Source organism: Odontesthes bonariensis, chromosome 23 (assembly GCF_027942865.1).
Source record: "Odontesthes bonariensis isolate fOdoBon6 chromosome 23, fOdoBon6.hap1, whole genome shotgun sequence".
Classification (NCBI taxonomy): domain Eukaryota; kingdom Metazoa; phylum Chordata; class Actinopteri; order Atheriniformes; family Atherinopsidae; genus Odontesthes; species Odontesthes bonariensis.
Window position 1 is genome coordinate 2,631,036 of NC_134528.1, and position 26,419 is coordinate 2,657,454.

Below are 26,419 nucleotides of genomic sequence, written 5' to 3' on the forward strand. Positions count from 1 at the left end.
AACCAGGACTGACGTAGCAGTAAGATGGGTGTAGAACCAGGACTGACGTAGCAGTAAGATGGGTGGAGAACCAGGACTGACGTAGCAGTAAGATGGGTGTAGAACCAGGACTGACGTAGCAGTAAGATGGGTGGAGAACCAGGACTGACGGAGCAGTAAGATGGGTGGAGAACCAGGACTGACGGAGCAGTAAGATGGGTGGAGAACCAGGACTGACGGAGCAGTAAGATGGGTGTAGAACCAGGACTGACGGAGCAGTAAGATGGGTGGAGAACCAGGACTGACGGAGCAGTAAGATGGGTGGAGAACCAGGACTGACGGAGCAGTAAGATGGGTGTAGAACCAGGACTGACGGAGCAGTAAGATGGGTGGAGAACCAGGACTGACGGAGCAGTAAGATGGGTGGAGAACCAGGACTGACGGAGCAGTAAGATGGGTGGAGAACCAAGACTGACGGAGCAGTAAGATGGGTGGAGAACCAGGACTGACGGAGCAGTAAGATGGGTGGAGAACCAGGACTGACGGAGCAGTAAGATGGGTGTAGAACCAGGACTGACGGAGCAGTAAGATGGGTGTAGAACCAGGACTGATGGAGCAGTAAGATGGGTGGAGAACCAGGACTGACGGATCAGTAAGATGGGTGGAGGACTGATGGAGCAGTAAGATGGGTGTAGAACCAGGACTGACGGAGCAGTAAGATGGGTGGAGGACTGATGGAGCAGTAAGATGGGTGTAGAACCAGGACTGACGGAGCAGTAAGATGGGTGGAGAACCAGGACTGACGGAGCAGTAAGATGGGTGGAGAACCAGGACTGACGGATCAGTAAGATGTGTGGAGGACTGATGGAGCAGTAAGATGGGTGTAGAACCAGGACTGATGGAGCAGTAAGATGGGTGGAGAACCAGGACTGATGGAGCAGTAAGATGGGTGGAGAACCAGGACTGACGGATCAGTAAGATGGGTGGAGGACTGATGGAGCAGTAAGATGGGTGTAGAACCAGGACTGACGGAGCAGTAAGATGGGTGGAGGACTGATGGAGCAGTAAGATGGGTGTAGAACCAGGACTGACGGAGCAGTAAGATGGGTGGAGAACCAGGACTGACGGAGCAGTAAGATGGGTGGAGAACCAGGACTGACGGATCAGTAAGATGTGTGGAGGACTGATGGAGCAGTAAGATGGGTGTAGAACCAGGACTGATGGAGCAGTAAGATGGGTGGAGAACCAGGACTGACGGAGCAGTAAGATGGGTGTAGAACCAGGACTGACGGAGCAGTAAGATGGGTGGAGAACCAGGACTGACGGAGCAGTAAGATGGGTGGAGAACCAGGACTGACGGAGCAGTAAGATGGGTGGAGAACCAGGACTGACGGAGCAGTAAGATGGGTGTAGAACCAGGACTGACGTAGCAGTAAGATGGGTGTAGAACCAGGACTGACGTAGCAGTAAGATGGGTGGAGAACCAGGACTGATGGAGCAGTAAGATGGGTGGAGAACCAGGACTGATGGAGCAGTAAGATGGGTGGAGAACCAGGACTGACGGAGCAGTAAGATGGGTGGAGAACCAGGACTGATGGAGCAGTAAGATGGGTGGAGAACCAGGACTGACGGATCAGTAAGATGGGTGGAGGACTGATGGAGCAGTAAGATGGGTGGAGAACCAGGACTGACGGAGCAGTAAGATGGGTGGAGAACCAGGACTGACGGAGCAGTAAGATGGGTGGAGGACTGACGGAGCAGTAAGATGGGTGGAGAACCAGGACTGACGTAGCAGTAAGATGGGTGTAGAACCAGGACTGACGTAGCAGTAAGATGGGTGGAGAACCAGGACTGACGGAGCAGTAAGATGGGTGGAGAACCAGGACTGACGGAGCAGTAAGATGGGTGGAGAACCAGGACTGACGGAGCAGTAAGATGGGTGGAGAACCAGGACTGACGGAGCAGTAAGATGGGTGGAGAACCAGGACTGACGGAGCAGTAAGATGGGTGGAGAACCAGGACTGACGGAGCAGTAAGATGGGTGGAGAACCAGGACTGACGGAGCAGTAAGATGGGTGGAGAACCAAGACTGACGGAGCAGTAAGATGGGTGGAGAACCAGGACTGACGGAGCAGTAAGATGGGTGGAGAACCAGGACTGACGGAGCAGTAAGATGGGTGGAGAACCAGGACTGACGGAGCAGTAAGATGGGTGTAGAACCAGGACTGACGGAGCAGTAAGATGGGTGTAGAACCAGGACTGACGGAGCAGTAAGATGGGTGGAGAACCAGGACTGACGGAGCAGTAAGATGGGTGGAGAACCAGGACTGACGGAGCAGTAAGATGGGTGGAGAACCAGGACTGACGGAGCAGTAAGATGGGTGGAGAACCAGGACTGACGGAGCAGTAAGATGGGTGGAGAACCAGGACTGACGGAGCAGTAAGATGGGTGGAGAACCAGGACTGACGGAGCAGTAAGATGGGTGGAGAACCAGGACTGACGTAGCAGTAAGATGGGTGTAGAACCAGGACTGACGGAGCAGTAAGATGGGTGGAGAACCAAGACTGACGGAGCAGTAAGATGGGTGGAGAACCAAGACTGGCGGAGCAGTAAGATGGGTGTAGAACCAGGACTGATGGAGCAGTAAGATGGGTGTAGAACCAGGACTGATGGAGCAGTAAGATGGGTGGAGAACCAGGACTGATGGAGCAGTAAGATGGGTGTAGAACCAGGACTGATGGAGCAGTAAGATGGGTGGAGAACCAGGACTGACGGAGCAGTAAGATGGGTGTAGAACCAGGACTGACGGAGCAGTAAGATGGGTGTAGAACCAGGACTGATGGAGCAGTAAGATGGGTGGAGAACCAGGACTGATGGAGCAGTAAGATGGGTGTAGAACCAGGACTGATGGAGCAGTAACATGGGTGGAGAACCAGGACTGACGGAGCAGTAAGATGGGTGTAGAACCAGGACTGGTGGAGCAGTAAGATGGGTGTAGAACCAGGACTGATGGAGCAGTAAGATGGGTGGAGAACCAGGACTGATGGAGCAGTAAGATGGGTGGAGAACCAGGACTGACGGAGCAGTAAGATGGGTGTAGAACCAGGACTGACGGAGCAATAAGATGGGTGGAGAACCAGGACTGACGGAGCAGTAAGATGGGTGGAGAACCAGGACTGATGGAGCAGTAAGATGGGTGTAGAACCAGGACTGGTGGAGCAGTAAGATGGGTGTAGAACCAGGACTGATGGAGCAGTAAGATGGGTGGAGAACCAGGACTGATGGAGCAGTAAGATGGGTGGAGAACCAGGACTGACGGAGCAGTAAGATGGGTGGAGAACCAGGACTGACGGAGCAGTAAGATGGGTGGAGAACCAGGACTGACGGAGCAGTAAGATGGGTGGAGAACCAGGACTGACGGAGCAGTAAGATGGGTGGAGAACCAGGACTGACGGAGCAGTAAGATGGGTGGAGAACCAGGACTGACGGAGCAGTAAGATGGGTGGAGAACCAGGACTGGTGGAGCAGTAAGATGGGTGGAGAACCAGGACTGACGGAGCAGTAAGATGGGTGGAGAACCAGGACTGACGGAGCAGTAAGATGGGTGTAGAACCAGGACTGACGGAGCAGTAAGATGGGTGGAGAACCAGGACTGATGGAGCAGTAAGATGGGTGGAGAACCAGGACTGACGGAGCAGTAAGATGGGTGGAGAACCAGGACTGATGGAGCAGTAAGATGGGTGTAGAACCAAGACTGATGGAGCAGTAAGATGGGTGGAGAACCAGGACTGACGGAGCAGTAAGATGGGTGGAGAACCAGGACTGATGGAGCAGTAACATGGGTGGAGAACCAGGACTGATGGAGCAGTAAGATGGGTGTAGAACCAGGACTGGTGGAGCAGTAAGATGGGTGGAGAACCAGGACTGATGGAGCAGTAAGATGGGTGTAGAACCAGGACTGATGGAGCAGTAAGATGGGTGGAGAACCAGGACTGATGGAGCAGTAAGATGGGTGTAGAACCAGGACTGGTGGAGCAGTAAGATGGGTGGAGAACCAGGACTGATGGAGCAGTAAGATGGGTGTAGAACCAGGACTGGTGGAGCAGTAAGATGGGTGGAGAACCAGGACTGATGGAGCAGTAAGATGGGTGTAGAACCAGGACTGATGGAGCAGTAAGATGGGTGGAGAACCATGGAACCATGAAAATAATGAATTGTTAGACGTCTTGTTTTGTCAGAGCATCCAGTTGGAAACATTTAAAACATTTAATTCACATTTATGAAGCAGCAAAGCTTTAAGAATCACTTAAAACAAAACAAAGCAGCTTGTTGTTGGTACCAGTGAAATCCAACGTCCCAGGTAGCATCAGGTCAACTCCTCCTCTGGATCCTGATGGTCAAAGCTCCCTCGCTCGTTTCCAAAGTCGTTTCAGTAAAGGTGTCCTGATGAAAGAAAGCGAGCAGAGACCAGGGGAAGACGAGCAGTTCAGAAGCTGAGAGAGCAAACGGCTGAGGGGAGGTTCACGAGAGATAAAATCTGAGAGAGGAGGATCAGGGAGGCTCCGACAGTGAGATTAACTTAAGAGGATAATGAAAAGAATCACAGCGGGAATCAAAGGAGGGAGGAGACGGACGGAGCCATGAAAACGGTGAGAAAGATGTAAGGAGTGAATATAAAGAGAAGTGATGGTGCTCATCGTCAGGACCGTGAAGTTTTATTAAGGTGCAGGTTAAATGTTCCTCATTCTCATCCATCATCCACAACATTTAACTGTAGCTAAGAGCTAACAAACATGGTGCCATTTAAAGGGACAGTTCGCCTCTTTTGACATGAAGCTGTATGACATCCCATATCAGCAGAGATGGGACCAAGTCACACATGTGCAAGTCTCAAGTCTTAGCTTTCAAGTCTCAAGTCAGTCCCAAGTCTTAGCTTTCAAGTCTCAAGTAAGTCCCAAGTCTTAGCTTTCAAGTCTCAAGCAAGTCTCAAGTCTTAGCTTTCAAGTCTCAAGTCAGTCCCAAGTCTTAGCTTTCAAGTCTCAAGTAAGTCCCAAGTCTTAGCTTTCAAGTCTCAAGTAAGTCCCAAGTCTTAGCTTTCAAGTCTCAATTAAGTCCCAAGTCTTAGCTTTCAAGTCTCAAGTAAGTCCCAAGTCTTAGCTTTCAAGTCTCAAGTAAGTCCCAAGTCTTAGCTTTCAAGTCTCAAGTAAGTCCCAAGTCTTAGCTTTCAAGTCTAAAGTCAGTCCCAAGTCTCAGCATTCAAGTCTCAAGTAAGTCTCAAGTCTTAGCTTTCAAGTCCCAAGTAAGTCCCAAGTCTTAGCTTTCAAGTCTCAAGTCAGTCCCAAGTCTTAGCTTTCAATTCTCAAGTAAGTCCCTAGTCTTAGCTTTCAAGTCTCAAGTCAGTCCCAAGTCTTAGCTTTCAAGTCTCAAGTAAGTCCCAAGTCTTAGCTTTCAAGTCTCAAGTAAGTCCCAAGTCTTAGCTTTCAAGTCTCAAGTAAGTCCCAAGCCTTAGCTTTCAAGTCTCAAGTAAATCCCAAGTCTTAGCTTTCAAGTCTCAAGTAAATCCCAAGTCTTAGCTCTCAAGTCTCAAGTAAGTCCCAAGTCTTAGCTTTCAAGTCTCAAGTAAGTCCCAAGTCTTAGCTTTTCAAGTCTCAAGTAAGTCCCAAGTCTTAGCTTTTCAAGTCTCAAGTAAATCCCTAGTCTTAGCTTTCAAGTCCCAAGTCTTAGCTTTCAAGTCTCAAGTCAGTCCCTAGTCTTAGCTTTCAAGTCCCAAGTCTTAGCTTTCAAGTCTCAAGTCAGTCCCAAGTCTCAGCATTCAAGTCTCAAGTAAGTCTCAAGTCTTAGCTTTCAAGTCCCAAGTAAGTCCCAAGTCTTAGCTTTCAAGTCTCAAGTAAGTCCCAAGCCTTAGCTTTCAAGTCTCAAGTAAATCCCAAGTCTTAGCTTTCAAGTCTCAAGTAAGTCCCAAGTCTTAGCTTTCTAGTCTCAAGTAAGTCCCAAGTCTTAGCTTTCAAGTCTCAAGTAAGTCCCAAGTCTTAGCTTTCAAGTCTCAAGTCAGTCCCAAGTCTCAGCATTCAAGTCTCAAGTAAGTATCAAGTCTTAGCTTTCAAGTCCCAAGTAAGTCCCAAGTCTTAGCTTTCAAGTCTCAAGTCAGTCCCAAGTCTTAGCTTTCAATTCTCAAGTAAGTCCCTAGTCTTAGCTTTCAAGTCTCAAGTCTTAGCTTTCAAGTCTCAAGTCAGTCCCAAGTCTTAGCTTTCAAGTCTCAAGTAAGTCCCAAGTCTTAGCTTTCAAGTCTCAAGTAAGTCCCAAGCCTTAGCTTTCAAGTCTCAAGTAAGTCCCAAGCCTTAGCTTTCAAGTCTCAAGTAAATCCCAAGTCTTAGCTTTCAAGTCTCAAGTAAATACCAAGTCTTAGCTTTCAAGTCTCAAGTAAGTCCCAAGTCTTAGCTTTCAAGTCTCAAGTAAATCCCAAGTCTTAGCTTTCAAGTCTCAAGTAAATCCCAAGTCTCAGCATTCAAGTCTCAAGTAAGTCTCAAGTCTTAGCTTTCAAGTCCCAAGTAAGTCCCAAGTCTTAGCTTTCAAGTCTCAAGTCATTCCCTAGTCTTAGCTTTCAAGTCTCAAGTCTTAGCTTTCAAGTCTCAAGTCAGTCCCTAGTCTTAGCTTTCAAGTCCCAAGTCTTAGCTTTCAAGTCTCAAGTCAGTCCCTAGTCTTAGCTTTCAAGTCCCAAGTCTTAGCTTTCAAGTCTCAAGTCAGTCCCAAGTCTCAGCATTCAAGTCTCAAGTAAGTCTCAAGTCTTAGCTTTCAAGTCCCAAGTAAGTCCCAAGTCTTAGCTTTCAAGTCTCAAGTAAGTCCCAAGCCTTAGCTTTCAAGTCTCAAGTAAATCCCAAGTCTTAGCTTTCAAGTCTCAAGTAAGTCCCAAGTCTTAGCTTTCAAGTCTCAAGTAAGTCCCAAGTCTTAGCTTTCAAGTCTCAAGTAAGTCCCAAGTCTTAGCTTTCAAGTCTAAAGTCAGTCCCAAGTCTCAGCATTCAAGTCTCAAGTAAGTCTCAAGTCTTAGCTTTCAAGTCCCAAGTAAGTCCCAAGTCTTAGCTTTCAAGTCTCAAGTCAGTCCCAAGTCTTAGCTTTCAATTCTCAAGTAAGTCCCTAGTCTTAGCTTTCAAGTCTCAAGTCTTAGCTTTCAAGTCTCAAGTCAGTCCCAAGTCTTAGCTTTCAAGTCTCAAGTAAGTCCCAAGTCTTAGCTTTCAAGTCTCAAGTAAGTCCCAAGTCTTAGCTTTCAAGTCTCAAGTAAGTCCCAAGCCTTAGCTTTCAAGTCTCAAGTAAATCCCAAGTCTTAGCTTTCAAGTCTCAAGTAAATCCCAAGTCTTAGCTTTCAAGTCTCAAGTAAGTCCCAAGTCTTAGCTTTCAAGTCTCAAGTAAGTCCCAAGTCTTAGCTTTTCAAGTCTCAAGTAAATCCCAAGTCTTAGCTTTCAAGTCTCAAGTAAATCCCAAGTCTTAGCTTTCAAGTCTTAGCTTTCAAGTCTCAAGTCTTAGCTTTCAAGTCTCAAGTAAATCCCAAGTCTTAGCTTTCAAGTCTTAGCTTTCAAGTCTCAAGTCTTAGCTTTCAAGTCTCAAGTCTTAGCTTTCAAGTCTCAAGTAAGTTTTTTCTTGGGCAAGTCAAAGTCACCTTATTATTGCAGTTTTACCTGCAGAATCTGATCTTAATAAAGTGAAAACACAAAGATATGAGTAACTTTCAGTAAACATCATTGGCCAATGTGTCCAACCTGTCCACCCCGTATCATATCAAGCTAACCTTAGCTAACTACCGACTAGGCTAACAGGATAATATTAGCTCATTTGACGAGCAGTTACTGGTCAGAATGGATCTTCAGATGACGAACAAAGTTGGAAGTAATGCTCGATGCTTAACACTCAAGTCATTCAAGTCATCGTGTCTCCAGTCAAGTGCCGAGTCTTAAACTTCCAAGTCCAAGTCGAGTCTGAAGTCTTTTATTTTTTGTCAAGTCACAAGTCATCAAAACAGCGACTCGAGTCGACTTGAGTCCAAGTCACAGCGACTCGAGTCCCCATCTCTGCATATCAGCAACATCATTTCTGAACATCTTCTTACCCCCTGCTGCGTCCTGTGAGCAGAGTTCCAGCCTTCTGCCTACAACAGAACCAGCCTTTTTCACCAGGTTGTGGCGCCTACAGTTTCTGTCTGTAGTGCAACTCCCCCAGCAGACAGCAGCATAGAACAGAGCACTCTCAATGATAGTGTGATAAAACATGCACATCATATCACCGCAGACACTGAAGGACCTGAGCCGTCTCAGGAAAAAGAGACGGCTCTGGCCCCTCCTGTACACTGCATCTATGTTGATGAGCTATGTCAGCATACGGGCCTTTAAAGGGTTAAAATCCCCCAAAATATCATTTATATTTCATACGTATTTTTCAGGCTGAGTCGTGGATAAAATCCAACGTTCTGATATTTTTACAGGGTTTGGATGTAAAGGATTAAACAGGGAAATCCTAAATCATGACGACAACCTATCAATTCTTCATCCTTTTTTATCCGTAAAGTAAAGTTTTTAATATACACGAGTCGCTGCCTCGTCACCTTGGTGTCCCGTCGTGCTTTGTTTTGTCCACATGAGCACAAATCCAGACCAAATCCTTAAAGCTTGAGTAGAGGTGAGGGATTCAAAGCAGGACAGCAGAGCAGCTCGTACCAGAGTAGTTCTAATTCTTTGGTTTTCCTCATCCAGTCTGGCTACAGTATCTGTTTTCCCTGCCTATCGACCGTGTGCTCCCCTGCCCCCGCATGAATAAATCTCATTTCCCTTCTCATTGTGTTGCAGTAACATGAAAACAATCCGGCTGAACCCAGGAAAAGGTGGAGATTAACACCACATCTGGATGCTCAGGTCACCTGATAAGAGGACACTCTATATTAAAAACAAGTTTTTTTTTTTCAGCATTCAGGTGCAGATAAGGCATCTCGTGTGACTCATAAGATTTAATTTCTAAGCCACAGTGGTTTGTTCTTCACGTGGTTGCTGCTTGGCCTCCAGAGCAGAAGATTAACGGCGGATCGATCGGGGCAGCCAGTGGTCAGCAGGTCCCAGAATTCCAGCTGGATTTGTTTAACCTGGAGTTCAGTGTGAGCTGGAAGACTGCCAAGCTTGACTTTAGTCGGTTCGTCCTGCTCAGGAGGAGCAGCCGAAACACACCATGAATGTTAGCATTGGGCCTCCATAAAGGGACTTCTGTGGAGCATAGCGGCTTAATCTGTTTTTATTTATTACTTCTAAGAGTTAAGTATCCACAGAAACTAAGTCCATCGACCCGTGAAGCCCGAGAGATGCTCTATACATTGTTCTAAATCAATGTTACATAAATATCTTATTATCAATTACCGACCCTGCAGGTTTTCTGGGCACGTCCAACTGGGAGGACGCCAGAATGGGGTACCCCAGAACGTGGTACCCCAGAAAGGGGTAGAGCCAGAACCTGGTACCCCAGAATGGGGTAGAGCCAGAACCTGGTACCCCAGAAAGGGGTAGAGCCAGAACCTGGTACCCCAGAACAGGGTAGAGCCAGATCCTGGTACCCCAGAATGGGGTAGAGCCAGAACCTGGTACCCCAGAAAGGGGTAGAGCCAGAACCTGGTACCCCAGAACAGGGTAGAGCCAGATCCTGGTACCCCAGAACGGGGTAGAGCCAGAACGGGGTACCCCAGAACATGGTAGAGCCAGAATGGGGTACCCCAGAACGGGGTAGAGCCAGAACCTGGTACCCCAGAACCTGGAACCCCAGAACGGGGTAGAGCCAGAACCTGGTACCCCAGAACGTGGTAGAGCCAGAACGGGGTACCCCAGAACATGGTAGAGCCAGAATGGGGTACCCCAGAACGGGGTAGAGCCAGAACCTGGTACCCCAGAACGGGGTAGAGCCAGAACCTGGTACCCCAGAACGTGGTAGAGCCAGAACGGGGTACCCCAGAACATGGTAGAGCCAGAATGGGGTACCCCAGAACGGGGTAGAGCCAGAACCTGGTACCCCAGAACCTGGAACCCCAGAACGGGGTAGAGCCAGAACCTGGTACCCCAGAACGTGGTAGAGCCAGAACGGGGTACCCCAGAACATGGTAGAGCCAGAACGGGGTACCCCAGAACGGGGTAGAGCCAGAACCTGGTACCCCAGAACCTGGAACCCCAGAACGGGGTAGAGCCAGAACCTGGTACCCCAGAACGTGGTAGAGCCAGAACCTGGTACCCCAGAACGGGGTACCGCCAGAATGGGGTACCCCAGAACGGGGTAGAGCCAGAACCTGGTACCCCAGAACCTGGAACCCCAGAACGGGGTAGAGCCAGAACCTGGTACCCCAGAATGTGGTAGAGCCAGAACGGGGTACCCCAGAACATGGTAGAGCCAGAATGGGGTACCCCAGAACGGGGTAGAGCCAGAACCTGGTACCCTAGAACGGGTTAGAGCCAGAATGGGGTACCCCAGAACATGGTACCCCAGAACGGGGTACCCCAGAACGTGGTAGAGCCAGAACGGAGTACCCCAGAACGGGGTAGAGCCAGAACGGGGTACCCCAGAACGGGGTAGAGCCAGAACGGGGTAGAGCCAGAACGGGGTACCCCAGAACGGGGTAGAGCCAGAACGGGGTAGAGCCAGAACGGGGTACCCCAGAACGTGGTAGAGCCAGAACGGGGTACCCCAGAACGGAGTACCCCAGAACGGGGTAGAGCCAGAACCTGCAGGATGGATTGTTGATCCCATATCTCGCTGGGTTTCCCTCCTGGACCTGTTACCTCCATGATCTGACCTTGGATATGCAAAACAGGATGGTTGGACGGATTGTAAATTCATATATACAATTATTTTAGCTACTTGACTAATTTGAATTTCCCCCATTGGGGGATGAATAAAGTATTTTTCTATTCTGTGCTCAGTTTCAGGCCTTTAAAGGTCTAAAATCAACACAAGTCAAACCCAACATAACACCATATAAAAGTGGAAAATGCAGCATTTCTGTGAGACCCGGTTAAAGCAGCCTGATGATGTATTACTCACCCTCTTTACCCTTTCTTTAAAAGTTTACATCCGTCAACAACATATTCATATTCATGTTTATTCATCTGTTAAACACAGTAACTTCTAATCACCTCTTCGAAAGATGCAAAGGAACGTTGTTTCATTCCTAAAGCGCTCTGCTGGAAGACGAGAAGACTTTACTTTGTTTCCGGAGGCTCATTTAGGAGGAAGATATTGACAAAGATCACACTAATCAGGAGGCGAGCAGAGGGAGGGAGATCTCTGTCTTATTCCGGCTCTAATGGTTTTCGTCTCCCTCCGTCTGGTAGGAGTCACTCGCTAAGTGTCATTAGGATGCACAGGGAGTCGCTGCGGCTAAATATTGTGCAGGCTTCATTTAGCACGGATGAAACCATGACTCACTGTGGACTCATAGAGCAACTGAGTCACGCTGCAACCCAGATCATTTCAGCTGGCTGCTGAGTGAGGCTCCGTTTGTTTCTGAGGCCTCCAAACCTGTTAGTCCCATTCTGGCAGAGATGGGACCAAGTCACACATGTGCAAGTCTCAAATAATTTTTTCTTGGTCAAGTCACCTTATTATTGCAATTTTACCAGCAGAACCTGATCTTAATAAAGTGAAAAGACAAAGATATAAGTAACTGTCCCCCACCCCCACCCCGTATCATATCAAGCTAACGTTAGCTAACTACCGACTAGGCTAACAGGATAATATTAGCTAATTTAACAGCACTTACTGGTCGGAATGGATCTTCAAATAACGAACAAAGTTGGAAGTTGTCGTCTGGCTGTCTGAGATGTTGATGCCGCATGTCTTGCACTGTGCTGTTCGTCTTTTGCCGTCAAAACGGTGATTATGAAAGCCGAAGACAACGGCTGTGTTCGAAACAGCATACTTCTCCTACTACTCATACTAACTCAAAAAGTTAGTTTGAGTAAGAGAGAAGTTCCCGGATGCATACTAGATTCTCCTAAATGTTGGGTATGCATCATGAGGTTACTACTCATACTCAAACTACCCAAGATGCAACGTAACGTGACGTCGCCGATCGTCATTTCCTGTCAAAACGGCAGTTTCAAGCTAGCTACAACGAGGGAAGTGCGTTGCTCACTGCGGCTAGCTTTAGTAGCGCCGAATTTGTGGGAACAAAATTGTAAACAGCTGGTATTTTGTCAGGTTTTCAACACGTTGGGGATCTAAACGACTACTTTCTCACCTGAAAATGTTTCAAATGTTGCCAAAGTTTACAGAGTTTAGAGCTTAAGGGAAATCAGCTTCAGGCCGGCTGATTTCGGCTCGGGCAGGAGTGAAATGCATTGTGGGTAAACGCTCTGCATACTGTCTGATCGATGAGTATGTAGTATGGAAGTAGTATGTAGTATGTAGTATGTAGTATGCGGTTTCGAACACAGCCTTAGCTATCAAGTCCCAAGTCATTTTTTCTTGGTCAAGTCACCTTATTATTGCAGTTTTACCTGCAGAATCTGATCTTAATAAAGTGAAAACACAAAGATATAAGTAACTGTCAGTAAACATCATTGGCCAATGTGTCCAACCTGTCCACCCCGTAGCATATCAAGCTAACGTTAGCTAACTACCGACTAGGCTAACAGGATAATATTAGCTAATTTGACGAGCACTTACTGGTCAGAATGGATCTTCTAATGACGAACAAAGTTTGAAGTTGCCGCATGTCTTGCACTGTGCCGTCAAAAGAGTAGCTTCTGACATCACCAGACAGGTGGGGCTGAGGACTTTCTCTGGCTCCGCCCCTCCAAATGGAGTCCTGCCAGAGAGCTGTTTCAGTAGGGGTCAAAGGTCACTGGGCTTAAACCAACAGCTATTTTGACCACAGCCTGTCTCATACATCTCAATAAAAACCTCAGAAAAAGACCAAAATAAGTCACCTTTAAAGTTTAAATCTCATTCTGACTTTATTTAGGGTTATTTTTATACTTTTTCACTAAAGTCAAACTGATGATCACGATTCAGTGAAGACCAGCTCTGTTTAAATCATAGAAAATGTCCTCATAAATCGGTTTTCTGCAGCTGGATGTCATCTGTGCATCAGGTCAGCGATGAGCTGAATATGTGCGCTGGAACATGAGCTGATATAGTTCCTGCTGCTGGGTTCAAAGCTATTTTCAACTCTTTTTAAAGGCTTGACGAGTCTCCCTGCAGCTCCTTAGAAAGACCCAGATCTGAAACTCCATCTCCTGTGAATCAGTAACGACGACTTATTTATTGTTGGAGTCCGATTCCGGTTTCATCTGGTTGTCCTTTGGCAGAAATGTTTGGTAATCTAATAAAATGCTGTGCACTAATTACTGCGGCGCGAGTTCATTAGCTCTAATTTCACAGAGGCCACATTCGCCTAATTATCTTTTAAGACGATTTAAATTTTGTTGATGGAAATTTTTTTTGTCCCGTCATCACTTTTCTAAACTGCCAAATGCTGATGAAGCACAAGCTCTCCACCAGAAGGCTGTCGCCATAATAAAGATGGATTCTGTGCCCTCAAAAGGCGGCTGAATGTTGATGACCCGCGCGGCAGCAGCAGCGGCAGCGGCAGCAGCAGCAGAGGCAGCGGCAGCGGCAGCGGCAGCAGCAGCAGAGGCAGCGGCAGCGGCAGCGGCAGCAGCAGCGGCAGCGGCAGCAGCAGCGGCAGCAGCAGCGGCAGCAGCAGCGGCAGCGGCAGCGGCAGCGGCAGCTCTGTCCACAAGGAGAGATTCAGCCCGAGTTCATCAAACATTAAGCTGCGATCAGCCAGATGTTCTGCCTCTGGTTTCCTCTTTTTCCTGGAAGACTTTGGCTGTGTTCGAAACCGCATCCTACATACTGCATACTCATCGATCAGACAGTATGCAGAGCGTTTACCCACAATGCATTTCGCTCCTGCCCGAGCCGAAATCAGCCGGCCTGAAGCTGATTTCCCTTAAGCTCTAAACTCTGTAAACTTTAGCAACATTTGAAACATTTTCAGGAGAGAAAGTAGTCGTTTAGATCCCCAACGTGTTGAAAACCTGACAAAATACCGGCTGTTTACAATTTTGTTCCCACGAATTCGGCGCTACTAAAGCTAGCCGCAGTGAGCAACGCACTTCCTGTTATTTTCACAAAATAAAATACCCGTTGCCTTTTATCATAGGGAAAGCCATTACCATACAATTGGTGCTTTTGTTTTGAAAACAGGAAGTGAACCTACCCTCGTTGTAGCTAGCTTGAAACTGCCGTTTTGACAGGAAATGACGATCGGCGACGTCTCGTTACGTTGCATCTTGGGTAGTTTGAGTATGAGTAGTAACCTCATGATGCATACCCAACATTTAGGAGAATCTAGTATGCATCCGGGAACTTCTGCTTACTCAAACTCGCATACTAACTCAAAAAGTTAGTAGGAGTAGTAGGAGAAGCGAGGCCTTTGCTTTATGTCTGTTCTTCTTCCTGTCATGGGACTATGTTTTAGGTCATGTTTGGTTTTTAGATCATGTCTTAAGTTCTTAGTTTTCTCATGTTTTAGGTTCAGGTCTTGTCTTTAGTTTTCTCCATGTCCTGCCATCAGCCTCACGTCCCTCACCTGTGTTTTCCCCATCAGCTGCACTCTATCCCTAATCACCCTCCACAGTATTCAGTTTCCAGGTCCCCTCATTGTTTTGTGAGATCCTTACGCCATGCCACGACCCAGTTAAGTGGTTTTTCTCCATGCTATGCCAAGTGTTTTGTTTTGTTAAATATTATTCCACAGTTTAGTTTTTTTTTAATCCGGCTCAGCCGCGCTTTTTGTTTGAACTTTGAGTTTTTGTAAATAAATCAAGTTTGCTTTTTTGAATATCCGCATCCGCGTCCTTCTCACCCACTAACACTGACACTTCTTCTTCTTCTTCTTCTTCTTCTTCTTCTTCCTCCTTTTCCCGTTTCCTGTGAGGCCCCCTCTGGAGCATCTTTTGACCTATTAGTCTGGGCAGATCCTCTCCTGTTGGGCTCTAACCGGAGATGAAAGACTTCTGACAGGCTTGTCTGTCCGTCTGTAGGCAGGAGGGGAAGGTCTTTCCCCTTTTTGTTTTGAAGGGGAGTAGCTCTGAAATAACAGCACCTTTACACCCACCTGCTAACTCAGTGGGATGAAACAGGCTTTGCTTTTTTTGGTCAAACATGATTTAAAAAGCACCTTTTGAACATAAGATCCTGCTCGCATCAAGTTTGCATATTAGAAGCGTAAAGATTTGGGGGGCTGGAAGGCAGCGTGGCGGCCTCCTGCTCTGACTTTTTAGCTCCCCTAACAGGGTTTGATGTACCTGCTTCAAAGGGAAAGCGTGATTAGCCGCGTGCTACCTCAGCACTCTGTTTACGGAAAATTGATTTCCAAGCTCTGCATCTCAGGGTGGAAATGCACAGAGGGTCAGAGAGGATGCTGTCGCTGTCTGAAAATGGGAAGAAAAAAAAGAACAGAGAGCAGTGTGTAGCACGAGTCGGATAATTTAATGTACAGGCGGCACTCTGAGATGTTGTGGGGAAGCTTTTACGGGGTCAACATGTGTGGAAAAGAGAGGAGAATTCAGATTTTACAGCTTCAGATGAGCTGCGACAGCAGAAAAACCAGCAGAGGATCACAGGTGGAACGCACCGGCTGGCCTGTCTTTGGCCTGAGTTTCTGTGCTTTAAAGGGACAGTTCGCCTCTTTTTACATGAAGCTGTGTAACATCCCATATCAGCAACATCATTTATGAACATCTTCTTACCCCCTGCTGCGTCCTGTGAGCAGAGTTCCAGCCTCGTTTTGGTGTTGATGAAGGTAGTCCGGCTAGTTGGCTGGGGTTTAAAAAATAAAGCGTTTTGCTTCTCAGAACAATATGCGTTCAACAGAGTAATACATTTGCATCACAAAATGGTTCTCCAGAAAAAAGTCAGACCTCACAATCTCTTGGCCCTATTTTCTCTCCCTTCGTATCACATCAAAAGAGGCGAACTGTCCCTTTAATGCCGGTGTTTTCTGTGTATTTTAACTTGTATCTGCGTCAAATATGTCGTACCGCCCGTCACCCACTGACATCTCCCCCTCTCCCCCTCCTCCCCCGCAGCCTGTGAGCTGATGAACCAGGGCATCTTGGCGCTGGTCACCTCCACCGGCTGCGCCTCGGCCGGCGCCCTGCAGTCCCTGACGGACGCCATGCACATCCCCCACCTGTTCATCCAGAGGAGCAGCGAGGGCGCCCCCCGGACCGCCTGCCGCTTCAGCCCGAGCCCCGGCGGGCAGCGCTACACGCTGGCGGCGCGGCCGCCGGTGCGCCTCAACGCCGTCATGCTGACGCTGGTGCAGGAGCTGCGCTGGCAGAAGTTCATCGTGTTCTACGACATCGAGTACGGTAAGAGTTGCCCTGCTGGTTGCTCTGCTGGTTGCCCTGCTGGTTGCCCTGCTGGGTGGTTGCTCTGCTGGGTGGTTGCTCTGCTGGGTGGTTGCCCTGCTGGTTGCTCTGCTGGGTGGTTGCTCTGCTGGGTGGTTGCCCTGCTGGGTGGTTGCCCTGCTCTGCTGGGTGGGTGCCCTGCTGGGTGGTTGCTCTGCTGGGTGGTTGCCCTGCTGGGTGGTTGCTCTGCTGGGTGGTTGCTCTGCTGGGTGGTTGCCCTGCTGGGTGGTTGCCCTGCTGGGTGGTTGCTCTGCTGGGTGGTTGCTCTGCTGGGTGGTTTCTCTGCTGGGTGGTTGCCCTGCTTGTTGCCCTGCTGGGTGGTTGCCCTGCTTGTTGCCCTGCTGGGTGGTTGCCCTCCTTGTTGCCCTGCTGGGTGGTTGCCCTGCTTGTTGCCCTGCTGGGTGGTTGCCCTCTTTGTTGCCCTGCTGGGTGGTTGTTGCTCTGCTGGTTGCCCTGCTGGGTGGTTGTTGCTCTGCTGGTTGCCCTACTGGGTGGTTGCCCTGCTGGTTGCCCTGCTGTGTGGTTGCCTTGCTTGTTGCTCTGCTGGGTGGTTGCCCTGCTGGGTGGTTGCTCTGCTGGGTGGTTGCCCTGCTGGGTGGTTGCTCTGCTGGGTGGTTGCTCTGCTGGGTGGTTGCCCTGCTGGGTGGTTGCTCTGCTGGGTGGTTGCTCTGCTGGGTGGTTGCCCTGCTGGGTGGTTGCTCTGCTGGGTGGTTGCTCTGCTGGGTGGTTTCTCTGCTGGGTGGTTGCCCTGCTTGTTGCCCTGCTGGGTGGTTGCCCTGCTTGTTGCCCTGCTGGGTGGTTGCCCTCCTTGTTGCCCTGCTGGGTGGTTGCCCTGCTTGTTGCCCTGCTGGGTGGTTGCCCTCTTTGTTGCCCTGCTGGGTGGTTGTTGCTCTGCTGGTTGCCCTGCTGGGTGGTTGTTGCTCTGCTGGTTGCCCTACTGGGTGGTTGCCCTGCTGGTTGCCCTGCTGTGTGGTTGCCTTGCTTGTTGCCCTGCTGGGTGGTTGTTGCTCTGCTGGTTGCCCTGCTGGGTGGTTTTCCTGCTGGTTGCCCTGCTGGGTGGTTGCCCTGCTGGTTGCCCTACTGGGTGGTTGCCCTGCTGGTTGGTTGCCCTGCTGGGTGGTTGCCCTACTGGGTGGTTGCCCTGCTGGTTGCCCTGCTGGTTGGTTGCCCTGCTGGGTGGTTGCCCTGCTTGTTGCCCTGCTGGGTGGTTGTTGCTCTGCTGGTTGCCCCGCTGGTTGCCCTACTGGGTGGTTGCCCTGCTGGTTGCCCTACTGGGTGGTTGCTCTGCTGGGTGGTTGTTGCTCTGCTAGTTGCCCTGCTGGTTGCCCTACTGGGTGGTTGCCCTGCTGGGTGGTTGCCCTGCTTGTTGCCCTGCTGGGTGGTTGTTGCTCTGCTGGTTGCCCTGCTGGTTGCCCTACTGGGTGGTTGCCCTGCTGGTTGCCCTGCTGGTTGGTTGCCCTGCTGGTTGCCCTACTGGGTGGTTGCCCTGCTGGTTGCCCTACTGGGTGGTTGCCCTGCTGGTTGGTTGCCCTGCTGGTTGGTTGCCCTGCTGGGTGGTTGCTCTGCCTCCAGCTGAGCGATCTGTGCAGAAATGTTGCTGATTGATTCAGATTCTTTTGTGCTTTAGAGCAGAAATCTGCATGAGAATGACGGAGCTCATCAGACTCTGAGAAGCTTTTTTCTGCTGCTCGTTCTTTTCAATCTTATCCGACACTGACTGTGAAAGCGTTGAAGTGTGAGGCAGCAGCATGCACTGGGAAAAATAAGAACAACAAATAAAAGACGTTTTTGCTTGAAATAAGCAAAATAAATCTGCCAATGGAACTAGTGAAAATCGGCTTGTCAAGATTTCTTGAAATAAAATGTGATATTTAGGACTTTTGAGATAAAAGTGATCTTGAAATTAGCTTAAAAACCTCTTCAAATGAAAAAAAAAGCTTGTTTCATACGATATGTGACTCAAAACAATTTGTTTTCAAGACTTTTTCACTTAACAAGATATTCCAGATGTATTGTATTAAAACAAGTCCCTATATCTGGCTGAAATAGTGCTTGTTAGGCAGTTGTGTCTCATACTTGGTAAGACCCTGATGGGGTCAGATCGGTCCTGATGGGGTCAGACCGGTCCTGATGGGGTCAGATCGGTCCTGATAGCGTCAGATCGGTCCTGATGGCGTCAGACCGGTCCTGATGGCGTCAGACCGGTCCTGATGGAGTCAGACCGGTCCTGATGGGGTCAGACCGGTCCTGATGGCGTCAGACCGGTCCTGATGGCGTCAGACCGGTCCTGATGGCGTCAGACCGGTCCTGATGGCGTCAGATCGGTCCTGATGGGGTCAGACCGGTCCTGATGGGGTCAGATCGGTCCTGATAGCGTCAGATCGGTCCTGATGGCGTCAGACCGGTCCTGATGGGGTCAGACCGGTCCTGATGGCGTCAGATCGGTCCTGATGGGGTCAGATCTGTCCTGATGGCGTCAGATCTGTCCTGATGGCGTCAGATCGGTCCTGATGGGGTCAGATCTGTCCTGATGGGGTCAGATCTGTCCTGATGGCGTCAGATCTGTCCTGATGGGGTCAGACCGGTCCTGATGCCGTCAGATCGGTCCTGATGGGGTCAGACCGGTCCTGATGGCGTCAGATCTGTCCTGATGGCGTCAGATCTGTCCTGATGGGGTCAGACCGGTCCTGATGCCGTCAGATCGGTCCTGATGGGGTCAGACCGGTCCTGATGGGGTCAGACCGGTCCTGATGGCGTCAGATCTGTCCTGATGGGGTCAGACCGGTCCTGATGGGGTCAGACCGGTCCTGATGGAGTCAGATCTGTCGTGATGGCGTCAGACCGGTCCTGATGGCGTCAGACCGGTCCTGATGCCGTCAGATCGGTCCTGATGGGGTCAGACCGGTCCTGATGGCGTCAGATCGGTCCTGATGGCGTCAGATCTGTCGTGATGGCGTCAGATCGGTCCTGATGGCGTCAGACCGGTCCTGATGCCGTCAGATCGGTCCTGATGGGGTCAGACCGGTCCTGATGGCGTCAGACCGGTCCTGATGGCGTCAGATCGGTCCTGATGGGGTCAGACCGGTCCTGATGGCGTCAGATCTGTCCTGATGGCGTCCTGATGGAGTCAGATCAGTCCTGACGGCGTCCTGATGATGTCCTCATCTGCTGGATCAGAAGGGAAATGATGTGAATTCTGTTCTGAGGCCGACCCGATCCAGCCGATCTCAGACTACAGTAGATCTTTGTTTCCACTGTTGCTGGACCAAAGCGATGGTTCAGACTTCTCTTCAGTTTTCAGCTTCTGTTTGTTCATTTTAAGCATTCAAAACTTCCTGGAAAACATCCCGGGTTGCTCTCAGAGACCCCGTCACAACCTATTCTGACCCCTGAGTGCCGACCCCTCTGGGAGATCCTCAGAAACCCGACTGAAGTGCAGACCTTTGAACCATCTGTACCGATAAATCTGCTGTTACCGCTCCACATTAAACCTGCAGGGTTCCACATGGTTAGGATTAGGGATGTCCCGATCAGGTTTTTTAGCCTCCGAGTCATTTGATTTAGAGTCCCGATCCGATACTTCTACAGTACATTAAAAAAAAAAGAAGAATGGCGAAGAAACAGATCCAGGATGTCCCTGATTCTTTATTTTCTTCTCTTATTTTATCATTTAACACTTATAAACAGAGCACTTCTGTGAGGAAGCTTGAACAACTAAAGGAATCAAGTATGAAACAAATTCTTCACATTGTAGTTTAGTGCAACAATGTCTAATATAAAAATGAGCAGCAGCTCAGCCTGAAATACCTGCAGGCAGGGAAACAGATAAGCAAATAAAAGTGCCACAGTGTTCTAAAGTAAGGCAGTAATGTGCTTTAACTGCACTCCTAATTCTTCCTCTCCTCCTCTGGCTTCATAGAAGGAAATGTCCGTTTTTCTGAATGAAAACCAACATCTCTACCTTGTTTAAGCCTTTTCCTGTTCTCATTAATGTGATTATACGATATGATTGTTGTAGTAGGGGATAAACACCTTCCTCAGTGGAAATAAATGCAATGTGGGGGCATTGGAGACCCATCCAAGATGGCGGCCACGCTGATACGTCAGTATATGAGCCGTCTACGTATAATATGTCTGTGGTTGAGTCGGTCTGACTCTGTACCACCACAGAACAGTAAATACTAAGCTGCTATTTTTTCCCATTTGTTTTCAAATATTATAGTTCTGATATAGGCGTGCCACTCGGCACTCGGTGTCAGACCTGGCTTGAAGGAGGACTCAGATGCAGAGAATCCAATTAGGCAGATTTTATTTATTTATATATATCCAACCTCCAATACGCAGTGATGAAATAATAAGCTATGAAAATGTTATTCTTTATATAATATAAAACTTAATAAATAAAAGAGGAAAAAACAACAGAAACTCACTCTGCTAAGAGGAGGGCAATAAACTATGAACTATAAGCCAAAAATCACTCCCAAAGGAGGAAAAACAACTTCGGACGAGAAACAAAAACAACTACATGTTCCTAAAAACCGGAGGCTCTACAAAATCTTGAAAACGTTATCAATACCTAAAATTCACTCCTAAAGGAGGCTATCAAAAACGGCTATGAAAACTTAAGACTGGTTAACGTAATTTACAAACAAAAAATCACTCGCAAGAAGGCAAAGAATTTTGGCTTTTGTTCCCACGAATTCGGTGCTACTAAAGCTAGCCGCAGTGAGCAACGCACTTCCGGTTATTTTCACAAAATAAAATACCCGTTGCCTTTTATCATAGGGAAAGCCATTACCATACAATTGGTGCTTTTGTTTTGAAAACAGGAAGTGAACCTACCCTCGTTGTAGCTAGCTTGAAACTGCCGTTTTGACAGGAAATGACGATCGGCGACGTCACGTTACGTTGCATCTTGGGTAGTTGGAGTATGAGTAGTAACCTCATGATGCATACCCAACATTTCAGAGAATCTAGTATGCATCTCGCTTAAAAAGTTAGTAGGAGTAGTAGGAGAAGTATGTGGTTTCGAACACAGCCTTACTCTTCAAAATAACATGGAGACAAGACAAAAACCCAACTTCTGCATGGTCTCTGCAGGGTTCTGCATGGTCTCTGCAGGGTTCTACATGGTCTCTGCAGGGTTCTGCATGGTCTCTGCAGGGTTCTGCATGGTCTGCAGGGTTCTGCATGGTCTCTGCAGGGTTCTGCATGGTCTGCAGGGTTCTGCATGGTCTCTGCAGGGTTCTACATGGTCTCTGCAGGGTTCTGCATGGTCTCTGCAGGGTTCTGCATGGTCTCTGTAGGGTTCTGCATGGTCTGCAGGGTTCTGCATGGTCTCTGCAGGGTTCTGCATGGTCTGCGTAGGGTTCTGCATGGTCTCTGTAGGGTTCTGCATGGTCTGCAGGGTTCTGCATGGTCTGCAGGGTTCTGCATGGTCTGCAGGGTTCTGCATGGTCTCTGCAGGGTTCTGCATGGTCTGCAGGGTTCTGCATGGTCTCTGCAGGGTTCTGCATGGTCTCTGCAGGGTTCTGCATGGTCTGCAGGGTTCTGCATGGTCTCTGCAGGGTTCTGCATGGTCTCTGCAGGGTTCTGCATGGTCTGCAGGGTTCTGCATGGTCTCTGCAGGGTTCTGCATGGTCTCTGCAGGGTTCTGCATGGTCTGCAGGGTTCTGCATGGTCTCTGCAGGGTTCTGCATGGTCTGCAGGGTTCTGCATGGTCTCTGCAGGGTTCTACATGGTCTCTGCAGGGTTCTACATGGTCTCTGTAGGGTTCTACATGGTCTCTGCAGGGTTCTACATGGTCTCTGCAGAGTTCTACATGGTCTCTGCAGAGTTCTACATGGTCTGCAGGGTTCTACATTGTCTCTGTAGGGTTCTACATGGTCTCTGCAGAGTTCTACATGGTCTCTGCAGGGTTCTGCATGGTCTGCAGGGCTCTGCATGGTCTGCAGGGTTCTGCATGGTCTCTGCAGGGTTCTGCATGGTCTCTGCAGGGTTCTGCATGGTCTCTGCAGGGTTCTACATGGTCTCTGCAGGGTTCTGCATGGTCTCTGTAGGGTTCTGCATGGTCTCTGTAGGGTTCTGCATGGTCTCTGCAGGGTTCTGCATGGTCTCTGCAGGGTTCTGCATGGTCTCTGTAGGGTTCTACATGGTCTCTGTAGGGTTCTGCATGGTCTCTGCAGGGTTCTGCATGGTCTCTGCAGGGTTCTACATGGTCTCTGCAGGGTTCTGCATGGTCTCTGTAGGGTTCTACATGGTCTCTGCAGGGTTCTGCATGGTCTCTGCAGGGTTCTGCATGGTCTCTGCAGGGTTCTGCATGGTCTCTGCAGGGTTCTGCATGGTCTCTGCAGGGTTCTACATGGTCTCTGCAGGGTTCTGCATGGTCTCTGCAGGGTTCTGCATGGTCTCTGTAGGGTTCTACATGGTCTCTGCAGGGTTCTGCATGGTCTCTGCAGGGTTCTGCATAGTCTGCAGGGTTCTGCATGGTCTCTGCAGGGTTCTGCATGGTCTCTGCAGGGTTCTGCATGGTCTCTGTAGGGTTCTACATGGTCTCTGTAGGGTTCTGCATGGTCTCTGCAGGGTTCTGCATGGTCTCTGCAGGGTTCTGCATGGTCTCTGTAGGGTTCTACATGGTCTCTGCAGGGTTCTGCATGGTCTCTGCAGGGTTCTGCATGGTCTCTGCAGGGTTCTACATGGTCTCTGCAGGGTTCTGCATGGTCTCTGCAGGGTTCTGCATGGTCTCTGTAGGGTTCTACATGGTCTCTGCAGGGTTCTGCATGGTCTCTGCAGGGTTCTGCATGGTCTCTGCAGGGTTCTACATGGTCTCTGCAGGGTTCTGCATGGTCTCTGCAGGGTTCTACATGGTCTCTGCAGGGTTCTGCATGGTCTCTGTAGGGTTCTGCATGGTCTCTGCAGGGTTCTGCATGGTCTCTGCAGGGTTCTGCATGGTCTCTGCAGGGTTCTGCATGGTCTCTGTAGGGTTCTACATGGTCTCTGCAGGGTTCTGCATGGTCTCTGCAGGGTTCTGCATGGTCTCTGCAGGGTTCTGCATAGTCTGCAGGGTTCTGCATGGTCTCTGCAGTCCCACTTATGTTTGTTTGAGGCTAACTTCTCCATCATGGATTCACAGGGTGGAGTTTCCACCTGCGAAGTCGCAGCTAAACTCCAGAGATGGACTCTCCTGTCTGCTGTGTTTGTTTGGAATACCTCACTCAGACTGTATCTTAATGGAATCGCATTAGCCTCCATGGATTTCTGAGCGTAATCAATATGTGATGGTGGCAATTACAATATAGGGATTCAGACGGATGGAGGCATTTAGCCACTGAGAAAGCCTTATCCGGGGTGATTTAGAGCGAGCTGAAGGCAAAGATCTGAAGCTTTCAGTAACAAACCAGCAGCTCGATGGACGTTAGGCCCAGAGGACGCCAGCGTGGCTGCAGGACGTTTCCTGTTGGCTCCTCAGTGGGGAAAGAAGCATTTGCTGCTAACGTAGCTGTCAAAGATCCAAACTTATTCACCGTGTTCGCTGTGAGTTGTTGGATCTCTTAGTCTCCAGCTGTATTTACATCCTCCTGAAAGATGGATTTCAGATATTTGAGCTTTGCTGGAAGGTGCTGCTCAGGTTGTGGATCATTGGGTGCCTCAGTTCGATCCTGCAGACGCTCAGCGGGCCATGTTTAGCTATCAGCTAACAGGTGTTGGTGGAGTCTGAGGCTCTCCAGCATCTTCTCTGAAGTTAAAAAACATCCCGACGCAGTGAAGTTATCGTGCATTTGCGTTGTTGTGCCCCATGAAGCTTCTTCTGGGTGATAAACGGCCATCGGTGATGTTCGGCATGTTGTTTTTGTAGCTTCCACATCGCAGCAAAGCACAGAGAAGAGCAGAAAGCCTTCATCCTGAGGCTGAATCCTTCATGTTCTCCGTGCTGTTTCTGCATGCTGTCCCGCAGTCAGCCGACCTTTAAAGGTGGAGAACAGCGATACTCACTGTTTTAGAGCAAAATCAAGGGAAGAGACACTTTTACCACAACATACTAAAGTCCCCTTTTGCAGATGTGCATTTCTACATGTAGAATAGAAAAATACTTTATTCATCCCCTAACAGGGGAAATTCAAATTAGTCAAGTAGCTCAAAAAATAAATAAATAAATATTTACAATGATTGTATGTTAACAACAACAACAATAATACCAATATTAATAAAAATACTACTACTAACTAATAATAAATGACTAAATAAACAATAATAATACCAAATCTAATAAAAATACTACTACTAACTAATAATAATAATAATAATAAATTACTAAATAAACAACAACAATAATAATACCAATTCTAATAAAAATACAACTACTAACTAATAATAATAATCAATCAATCAATTTGTGAAGAACTCAGCAGTCACTGTTAAAAAGCCTTATGCAGTGGGAACTAAGGACTTCCTGAACCTCTCAGTCCTGCAGCGCAGAGAGATGAGCAGTTATTTTTGGTCCAGTCAGTAAAGGCCTCCACAGGGTCCCTGTACTCCTTCTCCTGTCCACCGCGCACACATGCCACAACAGCCGTGTCATCTGAATACTTCTGAATGTGGCAGGACTCTGAGTTGTACCTGAAGTCCGATGTGTACAGGGTGAAAAGAAAAGGAGCCAAAACAGTACCCTGCGGAGCCCCAGTGCTGCATTCCAGTGTTCCAGAAACACATCTCCCCATCCTGACATACTGTGGTCTGGCAGACAAATGGTCTATAATCCATGATGTCAGGGCGGGGGCCACACACATACCGAGAATGCAAGTCATTCTGTGGCTGGGACATAAAAACTGCAGAAAGATGCTGATGTTAAAAGTGTGTTTGCACAACAAATGTTATGGCACTTTCATTTATATGGTAGCACATTTAAAATAAAGCTAAATGCTAAAGGCTATACACTACTTTTGGATTCATTTTTGGATTCTGCGTACAAATGCGATTAATCGTGATTAATCAGGGAAATCATGTGATTAATTAGATTAAACATTTTAATCGTTGCCCAGCCCTAGTTAACAGTAAAATGTGATTTAAACGTGCAGCTGCACTGATTTTTATCCACATTGAAGCAGTCACATTTGGTGCATCATGGTTTCTTGCCTATTTAAAAGCTTTGAGAAGCTTCTCTGATTTGAACCAGTCTGACCAGTCCTAATGTTTCTAAGGGTCTTTATGAATTTAACAACATTTTCCTCTCTTTTGTCTCCTCTAAGTGTGCCGCTGAGCTCATTTCCAGGCGTTTGATTAGACCTGATTCTGCTGAACGTGACTCTCAGGATGGGGGAGGCATCATCTTATTGTTGGAGTTAACTCCCAGTTAAATTCAGCTTTTAAAGCTTATTTATTGAACTGTATTTACCAGCTGCGTCCTCTGCAGAGCGGCCCACAGAACAGTCACGATTCCACTTCTTAAAACCACTTTTTTCTGGTTTTCTTCACCGTTAAATGGACTGAATAAATGGAGCTGGAGTGTTTGCTTCAGCCAGTTTGGGTTATTCTTTGGAGAAGCGTTTAAGTGGAAAAAGGGATGTTTTGGGTATCTGATGTGGCGGAGACGCTCTGTGATCCCAGCGCAACGCTCGCCAATTAGTCACAGCAACATCAGGTCTGTGAGCAGAGAATGCGTTTGGACTCGCTTTGTTTTCTCTGAAGCGACGCGGCGTTCCTCGCATGTTAATGGCTGTTCTGGGTCTGTGCCGTCTGTGTGGTCCGAGGACACGTTTTGGTTTGATTTGAGTGTTTTAGTCTTTATTAGCAGGTCCTGTGATGAAGTTTTGGGGTAAAACCAGCTTTTACAGGACTCTCATTTTGATAATAAACGCTTTATTTTGATCATTTGAACCTCCTTTAATCCCATTTTCCACAGAAAACGATGTTTTACTTTAAGTTCCAGCCGAGTTCAGGTGGTTTTGTGATAAATTGATTTGATTTTAACTGCAGATTGTGAAGGATTCCTCATGGAGTCAGT

The 26,419-nt window shown here is 48.4% G+C and overlaps 1 protein-coding gene across 2 annotated transcripts in view; it reads left to right on the forward strand.

Annotated features, from left to right (window-relative positions):
- The window catches only part of grid1b (glutamate receptor, ionotropic, delta 1b), a 664,549-nt gene that overhangs the window by 362,649 nt on the left and 275,481 nt on the right, over nucleotides 1-26,419 (forward strand). For both annotated transcript variants that reach the window (XM_075457866.1, XM_075457865.1), the window contains exon 3: nucleotides 16,096-16,380. In XM_075457866.1, the coding sequence (XP_075313981.1) occupies nucleotides 16,096-16,380 (285 nt within the window). The remainder of the gene's footprint in view (nucleotides 1-16,095; nucleotides 16,381-26,419) is intronic.